Source organism: Camelina sativa, chromosome 10 (genome assembly GCF_030686135.1).
Source record: "Camelina sativa cultivar CO46 ecotype springtype chromosome 10, ASM3068613v1".
Lineage (NCBI taxonomy): Eukaryota > Viridiplantae > Streptophyta > Magnoliopsida > Brassicales > Brassicaceae > Camelina > Camelina sativa.
Genome location: NC_141889.1, coordinates 1,237,692 through 1,258,322, shown reverse-complemented (window position 1 = coordinate 1,258,322; position 20,631 = coordinate 1,237,692). Strand labels below are relative to the sequence as shown.

Below are 20,631 nucleotides of genomic sequence, written 5' to 3'. Positions count from 1 at the left end.
GGTTCTGTTAACCATAGTCAATATGCGTACTGTATAGAATTGACTATTGATAACAAATTAACGTGTACGTCCCTAAGAATACGGACTAAGGTTTTGTTATGTTATATAGTTAAATTTTATAACTCCGCTTGTATATTCATATTTGAATCGTATTATTCTTTTACCATTTATTTTTGATAAAATACTATTCTTTCTAACATACTTTGTTTCTTGCCATTATATATATTAGTTTAAATCATGCGAAGTCAATTTAAAGTAAAATAAGTACATGTTAATTAATTAAAGTTTAATCAATATAGGGGACAAGAATATTATTAAGTGAGTAAATAATCAGCCTTCGAATAGTTTATATACCTACTATTCATAAAAAAAAATCCTAATGCCGTCAAAGAAAATCCTAATATCACTATATAAGTGAGATAGGTGAAGTGACTATTCTAATGAACAATTTGTTCTACAGAAGAAAAGTTGTTCCCGAAATGTCTAATCAAAGATAATGCATTATTCGTGCGATTAGCCTCTTCCTATAATAGTGACCATCTTCTTTTCATTTCGTTAAGTTATTCATAATTATTGGTCCCTTCGGCTTTTCAATCACACTATTATTGTTAGTATTAGTACTATTTAGTCAACCCCCACATGTCGAGCGATCCAACGCCATGACCGAAATCATATTATAATATCACATATATGCATTATTATATTATTTTTTTTCAAAACATAATTTCCTGATTTAGCACCAAAAGTACTACTAAATGATATCCTGATTGATGCATTAATGAAATTACAGTGATTTAGCGGATATCCTGATTTGGCACCAAAAGAAATGACAGTGTCCTATTGTGGTAAACAAATAGACTAATAATGAAGAAAACTAGTGTTGTATCGTATGTCTTTACTTTCAGTTTTAGTCTATTTCATTTTGTTAACTCATTATCGAAAGACCTTTTTCTACTAATTAATCATATTAACAACGTAGTTCAGTCTGCATTGTGGAATACCATTTATAATCAAAAAGAAGATTTAACTTTAGACCTTTGTAATTCTTGTTGAGCAGATGGAAGTAGAAGATTAAAAAGTCTCGAAACTAAATTTGAAAGGAGAATGGTGACGTAAGTGCTCTATAATTACCATTGTTATTTATATAGAACAATAACAGTTTTTCGTGAGAAAGATGACAGACAAAACATAGGAATTAAATGGAGCAAGTTGGGGAGGGTACAGCACGAGCGACGATCATGAATTCAAATGAAATGTCCCATACAGACCATTCTTTGCTTTTATGGTGCTGATATTTATAAAAGTTGGTTGTCATTGTTTTATATTATTATGTTTTGGCTGTTAACTTCGATGAACACTTTAACAATAATGTTCTAGTAAAACAATTGCTTAAGCTATATAATTTTAAAATTAAGAATTCTATTTTTAGTCTTTACCTTTTAGCTAAGATATATTGATCGCACCAATACTGTTTTAAATTAATGTTAAGAGCCTTAGCTTTTTCAAATCAATAATAAATTGAAGTTAGATGACTAAAAAATCTCAAGTTTATAGTTGTTATATTCTAACTAAAAAATGAACACCGTTCACACTATAAAATAATTAACTACAATAACAATCCTAAGTAAAAAAAATTAGCAGTCTAACTGGGACTGTGTTATATGTTTCTCTGTCTTTAACGGATCATTAACTTTTAGGTCATTGCAATTTTCTTTAAATTTTATTTTCAAATCATACACGTGAATCTGTACATCTTTTCATAGGATTTGAAATTCCGGATTCTCATCCGTCCTAGGAGGTTGTATGTGTGATATTTATAACTAGAGTATTAAACAATTTTAACACTAAGTACGATGATATTATACTTATATATATATGCTATAGATTGATATGTAAGACATACTAGTAGAGAGATGATGAATGTGAACTGAACCAGCTGTTAATAATGGTATATTAGGCTTGTAGTTAACAGTCAGTACATATATGTTTAATAGTGAAAATAATAACACCATATAAAAATACTAATCAAAATCATAATCAGTGGGTGTTTAGACGATATGATATTCGCACTAAATAACATATAATTAAATATGTCATAGACTTGCCTCCAAAACCAACAACATGATCCCCTAAACCTACAATTTATTCTACTAATTAAAGAAAAAAAACTTAATCACAATTAGTTTTAAAGTTACTCCGTTATTAGCGTTATAAGCAAACCTTATAAGTATTTGACCGTCGTTATCGACGACCGAACAAAGAACGAGTCACAAGAAATAGAGCCACGTAAGTCCAGAACGACGCCTATGACCAATATAAGACAAAAACCAAAACATTGCCAAACGCTTACGTGGCAGAGACATGTGGGTCTCGTATGTCTCCATAAACTGGCATTAGCTTATTTGTCGACTGTACCTTTTGTCCCCCGTCTCGGCTACAACCCTGTGACAAACAAAGATCAAGTCAAATATCTAGCCAAAAATACTCTCGTCCACGTGGACATCGCTGACGTGGAACTCCCCCCTTCTATAAATACAGCCTTCCCTTCGCCGAGTTATACTCATCAAAACGAGTAAAGCATTTGCTAATATTAAACACAACACTTTGCTTTTGAGAAAGAAAAAAACATTCAAATCATTCATGGCTGTTGATTCGCCTCTTCACTCTCGGATGTCTTCACCTACGACCTCTGAGAAAGACGTGAAGGCTCTCAAGTTCATCGAGGAGATGACTCGGAACCCTGACTTCGTCCAAGAGAAGGTTCTTGGAGAGATACTAAGTCGTAACTCGGACACCGAATATCTCAAACGGTTCGGTCTTAACGGCTCCGTTGATCGGAAAACGTTCAAGAGCAAAGTTCCGGTGGTTACGTATGAAGATTTGAAGACGGAGATTCAACGTATATCCAACGGCGATCGTTCTCCGATCTTGTCTTCTCACCCCATCACCGAGTTTCTCACAAGGTATATTAATTAGGTCAACTTTATCAGTAATTTACATCATAATACCAACAAAAAAAACAAATATAGTTGATCCGTAATTTCTAAATTTCGTACGAATATGCGCAGCTCTGGGACATCTGCTGGTGAGAGGAAATTAATGCCCACTATTGAAGAAGACTTAGACCGACGTCAGCTTTTATACAGTCTTCTCATGCCCGTCATGAATCTGTTAGTATATATACTTTTTAAACATCTTTTTTTCTATATAGTTCGTAACTATTTTATTAAATTAACCAAAAAATGTTTTAACTACAGTTACGTGCCGGGATTAGACAAAGGCAAAGGCTTATACTTCTTGTTTGTGAAGTCGGAGTCTAAGACGTCTGGTGGGTTACCGGCTCGTCCGGTTCTCACGAGTTACTACAAAAGCGACCACTTCAAGAGACGACCGTACGACCCGTACAATGTCTATACGAGTCCTAACGAAGCCATCCTCTGCCCCGACTCGTCTCAAAGCATGTATGCTCAAATGCTATGTGGTCTCTTAATGCGCCACGATGTTCTCCGCCTCGGTGCGGTCTTTGCTTCTGGTCTCCTCCGTGCTATAAGCTTCCTCCAGAACAATTGGAAGGAGCTTGCTCGGGATATCTCAACCGGAACCCTAAGTTCAAGAATCTTTGATCCTGCGATTAAAAACCGCATGTCAAAGATTTTGACAAAACCTGATCAAGAACTTGCTGAGTTTCTGACAGAGGTCTGTTCACAAGAGAACTGGGAAGGGATAATCACAAAGATATGGCCTAACACGAAGTACCTCGATGTGATTGTTACTGGAGCGATGGCTCAGTATATCCCGACGTTGGAGTACTATAGCGGTGGACTACCGATGGCTTGTACGATGTATGCTTCTTCCGAAAGTTACTTCGGGATTAACCTAAAGCCGATGTGTAAACCTTCGGAGGTTTCTTACACAATCATGCCTAACATGGCGTACTTCGAATTCCTCCCACATAATTACGATGGAGATGGAGCACCAGAAGCATCATTAGAAGAAACTGCACTTGTGGAGCTAGCTGACGTTGAGGTAGGAAAAGAGTATGAACTCGTGATCACGACTTATGCAGGGCTTTGCCGTTACAGAGTCGGTGATATTCTCCGTGTCACGGGGTTCCACAATTCCGCTCCACAATTCAAATTCATACGAAGAAAGAATGTTTTGCTAAGCATCGAGTCCGATAAAACCGACGAGGCTGAGCTACAGAAGGCAGTGGAGAATGCGTCGAGGTTGTTTGCAGAGCAAGGAACACGCGTGATTGAGTACACGAGCTACGCAGAAACGAAGACTATACCGGGTCATTACGTAATCTACTGGGAGCTACTTGGTAGAGACCAAACCAATTCTCTTCCTAGCGACGAAGTCATGGCTAAGTGCTGTTTGGAGATGGAGGAATCCCTAAACTCGGTTTATAGACAAAGCAGAGTCGCTGATAAATCGATTGGTCCGTTGGAGATACGTGTGGTGCAGAACGGTACCTTTGAGGAGCTCATGGACTATGCCATCTCGAGAGGTGCATCGATTAATCAGTATAAGGTCCCTAGGTGCGTAAGCTTCACACCGATCATGGAACTGCTTGACTCTAGAGTTGTGTCTACTCATTTCAGCCCTTCGTTGCCGCATTGGTCGCCAGAACGACGTCGTTAGATGAAAGTGTTCCAAAACCGATGCTGTGCGCGGTTCTAGAATATAAAGCTCTGTTTCTGATTCCAAGACTCTTTTAGATTACCTATTATGTTGTTGTGTTTAGGGTTCTTGAATCGTACAATAAATTTGAAGAACGTACTGTTGTTTTTTTCCTCTCTTTTGTAGGAAATTCGGAATCAGCTAACTAATTGCTTAATTAGTGTGTAGATCTCACATAATCGGCGAGATTAGTTTTTGCTATAGTCCAAAAACTCTTCGTAGTTTACAATGAATAACCATGTCAACATAAATAACTTCATCGTAGTTTCACGCTCTGCTCTTTTTCACACTCTGAAATAATTGGCTGATTCGAATTATCGACGAAATATTTCACTCTCAATACCAACAAACACTCGAAAAAAAAAAATTAGTTGATTAAAAAATAATTGCGGCGAATTTGCGGAAATTCAACGAAACCCAAAATGTTGTATTGGAAGCTTAAGTATTGTCCGGTCAAGTAACCAGCCCATTTCAAGTTGAAGCCCAATCTTACCTAGACTAAAGTTTTAAAACTTGCAGTTGACAAAAAAAAATAAAAAAATAAATGAAACTTACAAATTGCGTTCAATACTATCGAGATTTACTAATGATTCAGGACAAAAGGTCTAGTGTGAGTAGTCCGAATAGATTATTTTTGTACACAACGGGTATTTATACATTAGAATATGTCAATTTGCCCATTAGTATTGCAAAGTGTTTGTAGTAGATATATACATTCTTTTATAATTATTTAATTCAACATTGTCAATTATTTAACGTGTAGATAATGATAAACGTAATATTTTTTTCCATATATTTATTCTTTTCACCAACCAAATGTAAAAAATCATGGTGACTTTTCTGATTGATTCAATGTTATATACTTTTTGGAGTGACCATGCAGTGATTGTCGACTGGTGGCTTGTATATTATCATCGACTGTTCCAAAAAGATTAAAAAATACGATGACAGTACCATAATTTAAATCAACAGTCAAAAATTTCTCCACTAACTTCCAAGTGGACTCATATGTAAATGTAATAACAATTATTTTTTTGTTGTTGAAAACTACTAAGCATTTTGTTATCTATATACACATTCGTAGAATGGAAACACTTGCAATTAGTGTAGATGAAACCTTTTAAGAAGAAAGGAATTAAAATTTAAAAGCTAGATCTGCCGTTGGTAATACGATAATAATACATTTAGGTGCCGTTAGGTACTTAGGTAGTAGCATAATATGAAGATTCTGAAAAAGATAAAAATAATTTAGAGGCTTGTAAGTGTAACATGTAAAAAACCTGATTTAAAATGATGATAACTAACTGACATAAACAAATAACAAACGAGTAACTTATTTAAAAACTGAACCGCACACGCGAAACTTGGTCCCTTGCCATAACCACAGTTCAAGACTTCAAGTGACCCTTTTCAAGCATATATATCAAGACTTATGTGTGCAGTGTGCTTACTCGCACTTGGTCGAGAGCGTAAAAACAAGGTTAAAAAAATAGATTTTGAACATGTGAAATCTCAACGTGATCTCTGCTTTTTTAAACGTAACTAAAACTGGTATTTCTTCTTTACTCGTTCCATAATTCTTAAATTCAAGATATTGTCTTGATTAATTCATGGCTGTCAACTTTGTGTCAATTTTGACTTACATGACGATCGTTTCGAGTAACAAAAAAACATTATCCTCTGAAAACTTCATGCTCACACTCACAATAATAAAATATATATCGTGGAAAAGTAAAAATACTTGTTTATATAATTAATTTCTCACACTCACAATAAATAAATTAAATATCGTGAAAAAGGTTAAAATACTTTATACTTGTTTATATATAAATTGCTAGGGTCCCTAATTGCTAATATGATCATTTCCTCGACGCCATCACTACTAAACTCCTTACAGAAAAAAAGGAAGGTCAAGGATGTTTTACTACTACGTGATCCCTTTAGCTATCTTTCTCTTGGCTTACAAATTCTTCTTCACCTCCAAAACGAAATGTTTCAACCTCCCTCCTTCTCCGCCTTACTCTCTCCCAATCCTCGGCCACCACCGCCTCCTCAAACCACCGGTCCACCGTCTCTTCCAACGTCTCTCCAAAACCCACGGCCCAATCTTCTCCCTCAAATTCGGCTCCCGTAGCACCGTCGTGATCTCCTCCTCCTCACTCGTAACAGAATGCTTCACAGGCCAAAACGACATCATTCTATCAAACCGACCTTGTTTCCTAACCGCCAAATACGTCGCTTACAACTACACAACGGTCGGAACCGCTCCTTACGGCGACCACTGGCGTAACCTCCGCCGCATTTGCTCCCTCGAAATCCTCTCCTCGAACCGTCTCACCAACTTCCTCCACATCCGCAAAGACGAAATCCGACGCATGCTCACGAGGCTCTCACGTGACGTCAACAAAGATATCGAGCTCGAGCCGCTCTTGTCTGATCTAACGTTCAACAACATCGTGAGGATGGTTACAGGGAAGAGATACTACGGAGACGAAGTACATAGCGAGGAAGAAGCGAATGTTTTCAAGAAACTCGTCGCCGATATCAACGACAGTAGCGGAGCGAGGCATCCCGGAGATTACTTGCCCTTCATGAAGATCTTCGGAGGGAGCTTTGAGAAGAAAGTGAAATCAGTTGCCAAAGACATGGATGAGATCTTGCAGCGTCTCCTTGAAGAGTGCAAGAGAGATAAAGACGGTAACACAATGGTTAATCACTTGCTCTCGCTACAACAGCATGAGCCCGAGTATTACACTGACGTCACTATCAAAGGCCTAATGCTGGTAACGAATCGCTAACACACTCATATATGTGTTTATGCTAATTAATTAATGTTGACAGATTTGTTAGCGAGGTTCCATTCAGTTTTTTTTTTTTTTTTTTGGTTTTCATTCACAAATATAGAAACTGGTAGTTATTATTTTTTTTTTTCAACAAACTGGTAGTTATTATATACTTTGGATTTGAAGTTTTTAGCAAAATATATCTTAATTAAACTAAACGACTATATTAGGTAAGTTTAGGTACAGCTTTAACGTGGTTTAGAGTTTAATTGAATACATTAATCGAATAGGTTTATTTCACTATGTTCGAGTTTTTTAGGCGTAGTATTTAAAATCCGTTACACAGAATTGGGACTATGCGTTGCTAATTATGGACGAAACAGGGCATGATGATCGCCGGAACAGACACCTCCGCCGTGACGTTGGAGTGGGCGATGTCGAGTTTGCTAAACCATCCAGAGTCGTTAGTAAAAGCAAAACTAGAGATTGACGAGAAAATCGGACAAGAACGTTTGATCGACGAACCGGACATTGCGAACCTGCTTTACCTCCAAAACGTAGTGTCGGAAACATTCCGGCTATACCCGGCGGCGCCGCTTCTGGTACCAAGATCGCCGACGGAGGATATCAAAGTAGGAGGATACGACGTGCCACGTGGCACGATGGTGATGGTGAACGCGTGGGCTATACACAGAGATCCAAGCCTTTGGAACGAACCGGAGGAGTTTAAACCGGAGAGGTTTGACGGCGGAGAAGAAGACGTGCATAAGCTGATGCCGTTTGGGAATGGACGGAGATCGTGTCCCGGCGCCGCATTAGGGCAGAGGATCGTGACGTTGGCGTTAGGTTCGTTGATTCAGTGCTTTGACTGGGAAAAAGTCAACGGCGAAGAGATTGATATGACAGAGACTCCTGGGATGGCGATGCGTAAGAAAGTGCCTTTACGGGCTTTGTGTCGATCTCGGCCCATTATGAATAACCTTCAAGCCCATTTACGGGCATAGTTTTTTTACTACTGCTTCAAGCTGCAAACTTGTTTAGTGACGTGAGATTTTGGCTGCGTTTGTCAATTTGTGTAACCGAAGGCTAAGTGTGTAATTCAAAATAAAACATAATTAAACACTAATAAATACTTTGGTTTCTTGGTTTTGATTCGAGATTAGTTAGATATATTTTGAAGAAAAAAAAATTCGAAGAATATTAATCTTAAACTAGTTTTTCTTTTTAGATTCGGTTTGATTTTGGTATCAAAAGCATTAATGTAATGTATATGTAACTTTTCAAATGTTGATGTCCATTGTTGTCCACTCCACTAATTGGAATACAATTCGAAAAGATTAAATAATAGCTAAAACTAAACTATTAGTGGATCGGAGCACAAAGATGGAAAATAAGGAAGATGACGAAAATTTAGGAACAATTAATTATCCTGGCTAGACGTCTGAAATTCACCATTTAGTAGTATTGAACTTAGGATCTTAAGCTAAAATAAACATACTTTGGAAGTTTCCCCCCTGGTATGTATGTCCCATTTTTTATTTTCTCAAATTTTGCCCATTATTTAAAATAAGAAGAAGAAAAAAAAGGAATTATCCTTCTTTCCTAGTCAGCCTTAAAAGAAAAGATAGCTGTCACTATCATAGATCCGAATTAGGAATACTTGTAGCATGAAACGATAGAGCGCTATGGGGGAAAAAACTAAAAAGAAGAAAGAGAGGTTACCATCATTGAGAACTGATAGTGGAAGAGTAGTACTGAAAGCTACAGACGAGAAGCGTGATCGAGAACGGACAGAAACAGATAAAACAAATAACCATGCAACCGAGAAAATTGTAAGCTTCTATACACGTGTTACGAAAAAAAATAAAATTGTAACACATGATGGATCTTAAACTATAGAAAAACAAACGCATTTTTTATTGGAACATAAAATATTATTACCTGAGGACAAAAACAGATAAAACAAACTAACATGCAATCGAGAAAAATGTAAGCTTATACACGTGTTAGAAGTTTAACAAAAAAAAAATACACGTGTTAGGAAAAATGAAAATTGTAACACATGGATTTTACATTATATTTGAATGTTATTATCAAAGAACCGGAGATTTACCAATATCAACGGTCAAGATTTTAGAAGAATCTAAAAGATCTACATTAAAATCAAGATATTAGAAAAATTTAGAAGGTATACATTAAAAGTATTTACATATATCTTTTTATGTATTATTTACATTAGTACTTATCCGTCTTATTAAATTATTATATTATTTCTACTATTATGTATAAATATCTATTTTATTTTAATGAATAAATCAAGCCTTTCTAAATTATATCATGGTATGAGAGCATAAAGCTCTTGTGATCTAATTTCTTTTCTATCGGCTGCCGTTGCTTGGCGTCAGCAACCGTCATATTGATTCTAAAATCATTAACTTAGCATCACCGCTGCACTAGCCGATATTGCTTCTGCTATCTTTTACTATCGGTTTGCTATTAAATCTAATGGCCGCTGCCGTCGTTTTCCGTGAAAACCACTGTCGCTGCCGCTTTACTTCTACTTTGCCGCCGCTTCACAAGCCGCCGCACGTCTATGCTCTATTGTTTCTACAAGCAGTCGTTGCTCCGTAAGCAGCTGTACCTTCAGCACTACTACTTCAGCCGCCATCTCTGCACAAGCGGTTGTTGCTTCATGTTGTCGCTTCATCAAATGACGACAACTATTTCTCTACGTACTACCTAACAAGTCAGTGCAACTTGATTTCTATCGAGTTATTTGTGCACTCGTTTGTGCATGGGCTCTCTTTAAAAAAAAAATGTCAAAGATTAACTACGCTTTCTTTGGGGCTCGTGAGGATGCATGAAAGCTTAGAGCATAATTATCGGTAGTCTCTTCTAAAGAGGATTATTAATTTTTTTATGAATTAATTGTGTATTGTTTTGAATATAAAAACTTATAATTTCTTAGATAAATTTTTCTTTTTCATTGGTAGGTTCTAATTTTGGTTCTCTTATTTTTGAAAATATTGTTTTTTTAAAATTGAAAAATTTTAAATAGAATAGAAGTGGTATAAATGTATAAACATTTAAGATTTTATAAAACTAAAAATATTGCATTTTAATTAATTTTCAAACATACAAAACATAATAAAAACATTAATACATATTATAATAGAAGTGCAATTTATAAATAGAGAGAATGATTAATTTTAATACTGATTTGCTTCAAAAGATAAGAAATATGTGTGGTAGAAGCACAAAAATATAAAAGTGTTTGTAAAAATATGTGTTGAAAATACAACATAATTCAAAAGTGAAAGATTGGTCGAGACTGCCAAGAGTCTTGAGTGGTTCCTAGCCCAAGTTGTCCTGAACCATTAAATCCAAAGGAGTAGACAACACAGTCACGGCAATGCTATGACCATGACCTGCAAGTTCTGAGATAGACAGGTCACGGCTTCCTGAAGAAATAACATGTTGCCTGAGGATGATAAATCAATCAGATAGCATCAACACATATGAAAGACAGAATCAAAAAAATGAAAAGAATAAAGAAGACGTTACATTATTGTAGTAATAAAAAGAGCTACCTTTGAAATGCTAAGTGGTGATGATGATTAAAGAAGACAAAATGCTGTTCATGTTTAGCCAATAAGATCACAAAAAACAGATTATCAAGATCAAAACTTTTTGTAAGTTCAGTAAAATAAAACAACGAGATCATAAGATTAACACACAAGACAAACCCATATCAGAACAGAACCATCAACAACAACACCAAAGAGAGAACATCATTTGCTAATAATATAAAGCGATCACAAGAATATCAAAAACTGTCTCTTCCAAGGAGAGCGTGATCATCGATCGTGGATCATCAAACAAATACAAAAGCTTTAAAGCAGAACAAGGATCAAAAAGACACATAATTTTTAACCAAAAATGATAAATTACCAAACTTTGAGACTCACAAGTTGGACCAAAAGAGAGAGAACAATAAAATGAAGTTTTTTTTTGTTCTGTTTCTTGGGTTTGCGGTGGAATTCACAGGGAAGAAAAAGAACGGACTTTAATCATTTTTTCGATTCTTCTTCTTCCTCTACGATCATGTGTCAAGAACACAAACAGACCCACATCCGTTTAAAGCAACACTTAACGATCAAAGGCATCACTTAAAATTACTCAGAACAAACACAAACCAAAATCTATTCTGCTTCATCATAACCGAACATTAAGAAGATAAATCTACTAAAAGTATAGATCCTATCTGAACACATTAACACCAAGAACCCTAATTTTCTAAAAAACATCAAATAACCATAAATTGCGATCCGAAATCAAAGAACCCTAATCATAAAACACTAATCGGGATTACAATCTATTGTATTGAGAAACTTACCCTCTGATTCCAATTGAATCAATCTCTTCCGATTGAGTGGACTCCGAATTCAAATCGCCTGCTTCATGTCACGGAGACGATTCAAGCATCACGATGGGACACGGCCGAGTCATTCATTCGCCTCCGTTACCCATCTGCTCCGATAGCAATCTCCTCTTCCTCCAGAACCTTCGATTCCAAATTCTCACCTTTGTCGTTTCGAGTCTTTGATAGCGAGAGAAAGATAGAGAGAAGAAACAAATGAAATTAATCGCAAGCCAATTTTTTTTCTCTTTTCTATTATTTTTTCTGGCCAATAGCACGTTGACATGTTTCATCTCTTAGAACATAATTGGGATTTCTATATAAGAGGCTCCCTTACATTTTTATTTTCTTCTGATTATTTTTTTTTTCAACAAAACACTAAAATCTCTCTTATGAATCCCCCGATAAAGAAGGTCTTACGATACATGAACTCGTGCAATTATAATAGTTCTTCTACTTACGTAAACCATCACGTTTAAAGATTTGACTTGAAGACTTCGTTGTCATGATCTGAAAACTTCTCTAATTACTTGTCCAATCTCATTCGTATTACCACATATGAGCTTGCCGGAAGGTATCAAAAGAACCAGAGATTTATCAATATCAACGGTCAAGATCTTAGAAGGATCTAGAAAATATACATTAAGGTCAAGATATTAGAAGGATGTAAAAGATATACATTAGGAGTATTTATATATATCTCTTTATGTATTATTTACATTAGTACTTATCCCCCTTATTAAGTTATTATATTATTTCTACCATTATGTATAAATATCTTTCTTATTTTAATGAATAAACCAAGCCTTTCTAAATTATATCAGTTACAAAATAAACTAAAACCCGTTATTTATTGGAACATAATTAAGATATTTGGTTTGATATCATATTTGGTAAGTACTACTGTCTGAAAGAAAGTTTTTTTTTTTAAACTTTGCTTTGGCGAAATCATCAACCTTGGTCAGAACTTCACATTATTATTTGTTGGCAATTGGTCTATCGTCGCATAGATGATAGAACTGCCGTCAAACTCTGATTAAACGATACGGTTTAAGAAGTTGCCTCAGCAACAAGTTTAGAAATAATTGGTTGAGGTCGGATCATAGCTCGTATAGGCTTAAGATTTCGCATCACACTCCCACGAGATTCCTCCATATCCACCTTTTCACCATTCACAGTCTCCCAATCGAAGCATTGGACCATTGCCCCTACTGTCCACGTCACAGTCTTCAGCCCGAGTCCAGCACCAGGACACAATCTCCGACCGTTCCCAAATGGCATCAGAGTTTGAACACTGTCAACGGATCCATCAATTTTTATTTTGTTCCCATTAAATCTTTCGGGATAAAACTCTTCTGGATTGTGCCAGAGCTCCGGGTCTCTGTGTATGGCCCACGCGTTGACCGAGACTGTTGTGCCATCTGGTATGTCATACCCACCGACTTTAATGTCCTTGGAGCTTCCCTACCGAGCAAGACCGGAGACACCGGGTTTAACCGGAATGTCTCAGACACAATATTTTGAAGGTAAGGGAGGTCGGAGATGTCTTCTTCGTCAATGAGACGGTCTTGTCCGATTTTTTCATCGATCTCTGCCCTTGCTTTGTTCAACACGTTCCGATGGTTCAACAAGTTTGCCATAACCCATCCGATCGTAACTGAAGTAGTATCTGATCCAGGGATTATCATAGCCTGCATGCAGTTGATTCATGAAAAGGATGGTATAGTTAACTAAGTTAAAACATATGTTACGTATAATATAAAGGTCATGTAACCAATTATAATCACTTAATAGCTAGAAATATGATGAATAACTAATATAAATAGCTTATATATATAATTACGTATTACCATCATTAACCCTTTAATGGTTACGTTTTGTAATACTCAGGGTCTTGATCCTGCAAAGACATCAGGTGATTGATCATACTATTTCCTTCCCTGTCTTTCCGACAGTCCTCGAGGAGACGCTGCAAAGTCTTGTCCACGGATTTGCTGATACGTTTCACCTGTTTCTCGTACTTGCTCCCCAAGAACCTCAAGAAAGGCAAATAATTGCTAGGGTTATTTGCAGCGCTGTTTTCGAAAATATCTATGATGAGATTCTTGAATATCTCCGCCTCTTCCTTGTCCTGAACATCATCGCCGTAGTATCTTTTCCCCGTCACCATCCTCACGATATTGTTGAGTGCTAAATCCGACAAGGGTGGTTCGAGTTCGACCTTCTTGAAAGAATCGAGTTTACCGTTGGTGGTGTGGTCACGTGCGAGTCTCCGGAGCATCCGACGGAGCTCGTCTCTCCTGATATCTAGGAAGCTTGCGAGGCGATGGGAGGAGAGGATCTCCACGGAGCTGATGCGCCGGAGGTTTATCCAATGTTTGTTGTAGGGGGAGGTTCCGATGGTGGTGTGATTGTAAGCAATGTATTTGTTAGTCATGGAAAGAGGCCGGTTTGACAAAATGATATCGTTTGGGCCGCTGAAACATTTCTTAACTAGAGGGTAAGACGATATAACGACGACACGACGATAACCGATGCCTAGGGTGAATATGGGACCGTACTTTTTGGTGTAGCCATGAAAGAAACGGTGGAGGAATGGTTTTGTTATGAGGTGGAGATGTCAGTACTTTTTGGCATGAATATTATGTGTTGCTTTAGGTTTCCAATTTAGAATCATTTTTTAGTTTGGTTGACAGGATTAAAAAGAAAAAAGAGAAATTACAATATTCTATATCCAGTTTCAGAAAACATTAGTCGCCAAATAGTCATCAAATTTTAACAATATAGCTAAAAACTAAAGTGACTATATAATAACTACTACATATATTAGTCACCAAAACGTCACCAAAACTTATACGACTATCTACCGACCAAATTAACCACCCATTTGTTTAGGTTTCTTAATCACAGAATAGTCGCAATCTAATCACTAAAAATAGCGACTACATGATGACTACTATGTATATAATCGTAACGTAGTCGCAAAAGAGTCACTATAATTTATGACTAAATGATGACTATTATGTGACAACATGTATATAGTCGTCTATTAGTCGCAAAATTGCGACTAAATTTATAACTACAACAATTAGCGACTCTCAATTCACGATTGTATGAAGTAGTCGCTAATTAGTCGTAACTCTTGATTTTGCGACTACTAGATGACTGATAATGTAGTCGTAAAATGCGTATTTTCTTGTAGTGGGGGACCACGTGGAATGTTGTAACGTTGCCTTTTAGAACTAAAATTGCACGCTAGGTAGAGTAAGGGGAAGATGACAATCATCAGGAGAAAGTAAAACTGAAACATCTTTCTTTTGCGTCTCTTTCTTCTATGTTTTTTTCTTGATTGTGGTGAGATAGAATCTTAACTTATATAATAGAGGCCGAAGGGTTTAATAGTCAACACAAATACGAAAGGTTAAATCTACTTTTATTTTCAGACGCTGGGATCAAATATGTGCGGACGACACGACAAACAAAAAAATTACAAAAGATATGGGTCAAGAAATTAGCTCAAACCACCTCTGTCGTATATATGCCTTAATAAAAAGCATAGACTGCTTTTGCGACAGAACATTATTCCTTAATCTTATATTATGACAAAAATTAGGTAAAGAGACTATGTATTTAAAAAACCATACATGTTTAATTCGTGCATGTGAGGCTATCCATCAATGTAACTTTATCTTTTAACCTCTACATAAACGAAAGATTCGTCGTTCAGTTTGTATTATATTATGATAGTGGCGTGCTTTTATTTCACTAAAGTTAAATATATATTAATCGTATTTATGGTTTAAACAGGAGTTTATGAGATTAAAAATTAAGGATAATATTCGCGAATCGTAGTAATCATATCTTCAACTTTTTTTTTTTTTTTTTGTAAAATCATGTCACCATTGATTTCGATGGCTCCTAGTTCTTTTATGTTTAGCTCATTATAGGACTAGGACCACCCAGGGTATTTTTTTTTGGGTATATATTTCAAATCAGAGTTCTAATCAATAATGCTAGATTTCTTATCATTCTGATTGTTTTTCCAATTTAGCGATGCAAAAACCCTAAATATATGGTTTATAAATGCGTCTCTTGTCTTAGTCATGTATACGGTGAGGAACCGATGCACGATTTTCCGGTTCATGTCCAAATCCAGTGATTGAACTACATGTGCTTGCACGTATGTGACTCACATAATGTGAGCATAGTTCTGCCCTTAAAACCATGCATGTTACAAGTTATTTCTACCACTTGAATTTTGAAAAAAGGATGGAATTATAATTGAACCGGCTCTAAATATACGAATATCCGGTTGAATAAAAGACCCAAACCGCATAAGTCCGATTAGAGATAGACAATCATGTGTACTATTGCGTGAAGAATAAACAGCTAGACTCATGTATTATGTATTGTACATTCGTATATCCTTATATATGCAAATTCATACATTATGCTGCGTTTGTGTAACCAAAAGACAATGTGTGTACGTGCGGATAAATTGTAAAAGCTATGTTTAGCAATAGAAACCACAAGTACAGAAGCCTTTTTATCCGTCTCTCTTTAAATCTTCAGATTTTGTAATTTCTGTTATTGAGTTCATTAAAATCATTATTTTCCTGCTATTTTCATGGCTTTAGAATTTTTCTTTCTTCATCCAATCTTTTTGGTAATTCAATTTATGTTTCTGGAACTCAAAAACAGTAAATATTTTTTTAAATAATAATAGTAATAATTTTATTGATGGATTTTTTAATTTGGCTACAAAACAAGTCTGCTGGATACGTAATCGACAATGACGCTATCCTTGAAGACTTGTTCTTCTCCTCGATCAACACCAAAATCAATCGCCGGAGCCGGATCAGACGATGCTGCTGCTTCTCAATTCTTCCATCACAAAACGAGTTACAGAGCACACACAACCACACTCTTCTTCATCCTCGTTCCTCTTTCTCTCCTTGGTTTGTTCTCTCTATATTGTTCCCCAAACACGATTTATCGAGCTACCTTCTTTGTCACGGCACTCCCTGCTAAATCAAGAATCGTCAGTTACGTGACAAACACTCAAGATTCAAACCCTAATCAATCCAACGGCTCTCGTAGGATCAGAGCCGACGCTGTTCTTTGGCCAGGATGGAACATTCTTGTGATCGTTTCGCCGGAGGAGAAAGTTCTGCCACCGCAGCTTCCAGGGGAGAACTACACATGTTTTTACCCTAACGGCGAGAAAGCCACGGCGAGGTTCGTCGCAACACACCCTTTCACGAACCGTACAACATTCAGATGCGGCCTTCCCGGTATATATCGCCACCACCATCCGATTCCTACTCCGGTCCTTGCCTCTTCGAAAACGTTCGAGCTCTCACCGGAAACACGTTGGCCTGATCTCCCTCTATGGAACTTCGTCGTTTTCGAAGCCATATCAACGGAAAACGACGTCGTTCTCTTCGTCAAAGGGCCAAATCGTGGATTAGGGTCCAACAAACCGCCGGAGTCGTTTCGTTGCGTGTTCGGTGAGGAATCTGATACCGCCATTAGAACCCCCGTGACGAGCTCTGTTCAAGAGGTGTTCCGATGTTCGTTTCCTAACAAACCGATCGATACGCCGGTCAAAGTCTACCTCGAGGCGGTGGCGACCGATAAGGAAGAGACAAAGACCGTCCCGTCTGTTGCGTACTTTAGCCCTAAGCGCACGTTAACAGAACCACGTAAGAAATCGCTACTGTGCGCGACGACGATGGTGTACAATGTAGCGAAGTATCTGAGAGAGTGGGTGATGTATCACGCGGCGATCGGAATACAAAGATTCATCATATACGATAACGGAAGCGATGACGAGTTAAACGACGTCGTTGAGGTTCTTAAGAGTGAAAAGTATGACCTCACCATAGTTTTATGGATCTGGCCCAAGACGCAAGAGGCAGGGTTCTCCCACGCGGCGGTGTACGGAAACGACACGTGCACATGGATGATGTACCTTGACGTGGACGAGTTTCTCTTCTCTCCGTTTTGGGATAATAAGTCGCAGCCGTCGGATCAGATGATTAGGTCTCTCCTACCGTCGGATCAGAGCATAATCGGACAAGTGTCGTTTAAATCGCACGAGTTCGGGCCGTCGAATCAGACGAAGCATCCACGTGAAGGTGTGACGCAAGGGTACACGTGTCGGCGAGAGGAAGATCAACGGCACAAGTCGATCGTGCTGCTGAGCGCGGTTGAGCATTCGCTGTACACGGCGATCCACCATTTCGGTTTGAAGGGAGAGTACGAGTGGCGCGTGGCGGACACGGAAGAGGGAGTGGTGAACCATTACAAGTACCAGGCGTGGCAGGAGTTCAAGGCAAAGTTCAAACGGCGTGTGTCGGCCTATGTGGTGGATTGGACCAGAGTCTCTAATCCTAAGTCGAGAGATAGAACTCCTGGGTTGGGATTTAGGCCCATTGAACCTGAAGGATGGGGCCAGAGGTTCTGCGAAGTCAAAGACCTGAGGTTGAAGCGGTTAACCAGAAAATGGTTCGGACACCCGGTTAAAGACGGTTATAAAATGGCATGGCAGAGATGAAACAATTTATAATTAGACTACGGATGGGTTATTGTGTTAATAGCATAGTTGTTTTGGTTGGTGACATATTTTTTTCTTCTGTTTTTGTAAACTGGATTTGAATTTTTGGTTAGGTGAAAGCATGGAAAATTGGAAACTAAACTTTAAAGATGCAAGATTTTGGATACAAATGATATCAAAAATATTTTATTTAGGTTAAATCCACAATAAACTTTTATTCCATTGTACTTTAACAATTTTAATTTATTTATTCCACTGACGTGACCTCCAAGCCAGTATTAGCGGGTTTAGGTTTAGATTCCAATTCTTTCTGAAATGAAAATAGAATTTAGTGATAAGCAAATAATCAATTATAAATAGATGAGGTATATCAGAATAATTAAATAATACTCTTTTATTACAAATCCTTTATTAAAAAAAAACACGAACATGCTATTAAACTAACTTACATTTTCTTTAAGATACTAATGCTAAGATGCTAGCAATTTAGTTTTTAATAAATGATTAAAAATTACGTTTTAACTAGTTATGTGTAAAGTTAAAACATGAGAATTTCGTTTCATCGTGAAACCCTATAAACCATATACACATACTGTATGTTTTTTTTTTTTTTTTTTTTGGTAAAAGTACACATACTGTATGTTATCAAAATACTCGTTGTTCTTTCACTGTAATTTCCAAAAGGAACTATTATTTATATAAATTTACCTTCCGAGATTGCACTTTAACCAGCGTCGTCTCGAGTAGATCCACTCGATCTATAAGTTCATCTAGTGATTCCCACTGATTCGGACTTTTCAAATAACGTCTTAAAAATAAAAATACGTTATTCATGTATACCAAAAACATATATATATATTGTTCTACTAGTATAAGAATATCTATAAAATTAGATACTTACCCCAATTCCCGTTCCACTTCAGCCAATTTGATATGGCATTTTTCGATTTCATCTTCGATTTTCTAATTTTTGGAAAACTGAATGGTTAGATAAACAACAGAAAAGGCCATGCATAGAGTAATTTAACAATTTTATAGACATAAATATTTCCAATCAGGAGAAGAAAATTTATCTATTCACATGCCTTTTGTTGAATTTGATAACGAACCCCATCGTCAAGAATATCTCTGCACATATATTTTCTTTTTTAAAAAAAAAACTTAAACTAAACTACAATATACTTATAAGAAGCAAATTAACAATGGCATAATTTATACGATTTGAACTTTTAAATGTTGAAATTTATTAACCTCAAGGTTGGTCCACTACCCATCGAGTCCTTACGCATCTGAAGGATAAGCTCTTTTATAGCCTAGATTGCCCATACCAATGAAAAAAAAGAAAAAAAGAAGAATTGATTTACCATAAAGAAACAAAAGTAAACTATCTAAAAATTATCACGTTTGATTTTTACCGCAGAATCTGAGAGCCTGTATAGTGCATACGAACAGATGGACCGAGCGGTGACAATATCAGGAAGTCATGCATATGTGTAAATCAAAGAAAAAGTAAGTCTACTAGTTTATGCTCTTAGATGGATTAACAAGTTTGCCCCAAATAGAAAAGGATGGATTAACACATTAGATCCCAAAAAATAGAAGATGCGTTTAACACACAATATTGAATTCACCTTGCGATTATATGTATAGGCTGAGAATTATACTTGTCTATAATATCTTCGATGCTATAATCATTAACAATAACGATCGATGAAAATGATATCAGATTACTGACCAAAGAAAAAACGATTTAATAGTAATATGATGAAACAATAACGTATTGGAATTAGAATACCTTAGCTTGGCATCAAAGATGAAGAGTTTACCCGAAGGAGAGAAAAAAAGGAGACCAACGGCGACATCACATAGAAGTGAGAGTTCATAAGCTTTCTTTAGAAGCCCATTTTTTCTTTTCGCAAATGATATGTTTCTTTGTTGTCTATCTTCTATTTTCTTCATCTGTATTTTTACTCTGCCCATTTTTTCTTCTCCTTTTTTTTTTTGATTGTTTTGTCTTCCTTTCACAATGCTTGTTTTTCACTTAAGGTCTCAAACTCAGCATTCCTTAGTTGCGTTTATATAGTTGTATCTACTTGTAGATTTTCCATTAAATTGCCATTTACGAATTTTTATTACAATTTATTAATTAAAATAAAATCATCAACACATGGAATTTCTGAGCTCAT

At 36.6% G+C, this 20,631-nt stretch overlaps 4 protein-coding genes and 1 pseudogene across 6 annotated transcripts; 3 read left to right on the top strand and 2 right to left on the bottom strand.

Moving 5' to 3' along the window:
* Nucleotides 1-2,562: 2,562 nt before the first annotated feature.
* LOC104716388 (indole-3-acetic acid-amido synthetase GH3.2) lies at nt 2,563-4,840 on the top strand. Its single transcript, XM_010433762.2, has 3 exons — nt 2,563-2,963; nt 3,069-3,170; nt 3,258-4,840. The coding sequence occupies exons 1-3, from the start codon at nt 2,641-2,643 to the stop codon at nt 4,642-4,644; spliced, it is 1,812 nt and encodes a 603-aa protein (XP_010432064.2). The 5' UTR covers nt 2,563-2,640; the 3' UTR covers nt 4,645-4,840.
* Nucleotides 4,841-6,533: 1,693 nt separating this feature from the next.
* LOC104716387 (cytochrome P450 81F3-like) lies at nt 6,534-8,618 on the top strand. The gene is made up of 2 exons (XM_010433761.3): nt 6,534-7,466; nt 7,850-8,618. The coding sequence occupies exons 1-2, from the start codon at nt 6,600-6,602 to the stop codon at nt 8,468-8,470; spliced, it is 1,488 nt and encodes a 495-aa protein (XP_010432063.2). The 5' UTR covers nt 6,534-6,599; the 3' UTR covers nt 8,471-8,618.
* Nucleotides 8,619-12,916: 4,298 nt separating this feature from the next.
* Nucleotides 12,917-14,404, bottom strand: LOC109126911 (cytochrome P450 81F1-like; annotated as a pseudogene). Its single transcript, XR_015569086.1, has 2 exons — nt 13,737-14,404; nt 12,917-13,577 (listed from the first exon to the last, which is right to left on the bottom strand). The product of XR_015569086.1 is annotated as a cytochrome P450 81F1-like (transcript).
* A 2,018-nt stretch (nt 14,405-16,422) lies between these two features.
* Nucleotides 16,423-18,586, top strand: LOC104716386 (glycosyltransferase family 92 protein At1g27200-like). Its single transcript, XM_010433760.3, has one exon. The coding sequence runs from the start codon at nt 16,679-16,681 to the stop codon at nt 18,443-18,445; it is 1,767 nt and encodes a 588-aa protein (XP_010432062.2). The 5' UTR covers nt 16,423-16,678; the 3' UTR covers nt 18,446-18,586.
* Nucleotides 18,587-18,615: 29 nt separating this feature from the next.
* LOC104716383 (agamous-like MADS-box protein AGL66) lies at nt 18,616-20,496 on the bottom strand. Of its 2 annotated transcripts, XM_087468257.1 has the most exons (8): nt 20,241-20,496; nt 20,077-20,130; nt 19,861-19,876; nt 19,697-19,758; nt 19,531-19,573; nt 19,347-19,408; nt 19,154-19,253; nt 18,616-18,755 (listed from the first exon to the last, which is right to left on the bottom strand). In XM_087468257.1, the coding sequence occupies exons 1-8, from the start codon at nt 20,423-20,425 to the stop codon at nt 18,693-18,695; spliced, it is 585 nt and encodes a 194-aa protein (XP_087324383.1). In that variant the 5' UTR covers nt 20,426-20,496; the 3' UTR covers nt 18,616-18,692. The 2 variants fall into 2 exon arrangements, with proteins under 2 accessions (XP_087324383.1, XP_087324384.1); XM_087468258.1 differs by lacking the exon at nt 19,861-19,876 and having other exon boundaries at nt 20,063-20,130.
* Nucleotides 20,497-20,631: the final 135 nt, after the last annotated feature.

Coding starts and splice junctions, on each gene's coding strand:
- LOC104716388 (XM_010433762.2), top strand. CDS start 2,641: ATGGCTGTTGATTCGCCTCTTCACTCTCGGATGTCTTCACCTACGACC. Junction 2,964..3,068: donor ATCACCGAGTTTCTCACAAG/GTATATTAATTA, acceptor GAATATGCGCAG/CTCTGGGACATCTGCTGGTG. Junction 3,171..3,257: donor CTCATGCCCGTCATGAATCT/GTTAGTATATAT, acceptor TTTTAACTACAG/TTACGTGCCGGGATTAGACA.
- LOC104716387 (XM_010433761.3), top strand. CDS start 6,600: ATGTTTTACTACTACGTGATCCCTTTAGCTATCTTTCTCTTGGCTTAC. Junction 7,467..7,849: donor CTATCAAAGGCCTAATGCTG/GTAACGAATCGC, acceptor TGGACGAAACAG/GGCATGATGATCGCCGGAAC.
- LOC104716386 (XM_010433760.3), top strand. CDS start 16,679: ATGACGCTATCCTTGAAGACTTGTTCTTCTCCTCGATCAACACCAAAA.
- LOC104716383 (XM_087468257.1), bottom strand. CDS start 20,425: ATGGGCAGAGTAAAAATACAGATGAAGAAAATAGAAGATAGACAACAA. Junction 19,254..19,346: donor GAAGTGGAACGGGAATTGGG/GTAAGTATCTAA, acceptor TTTATTTTTAAG/ACGTTATTTGAAAAGTCCGA. Junction 18,756..19,153: donor TTAAAGTGCAATCTCGGAAG/GTAAATTTATAT, acceptor TTTTCATTTCAG/AAAGAATTGGAATCTAAACC.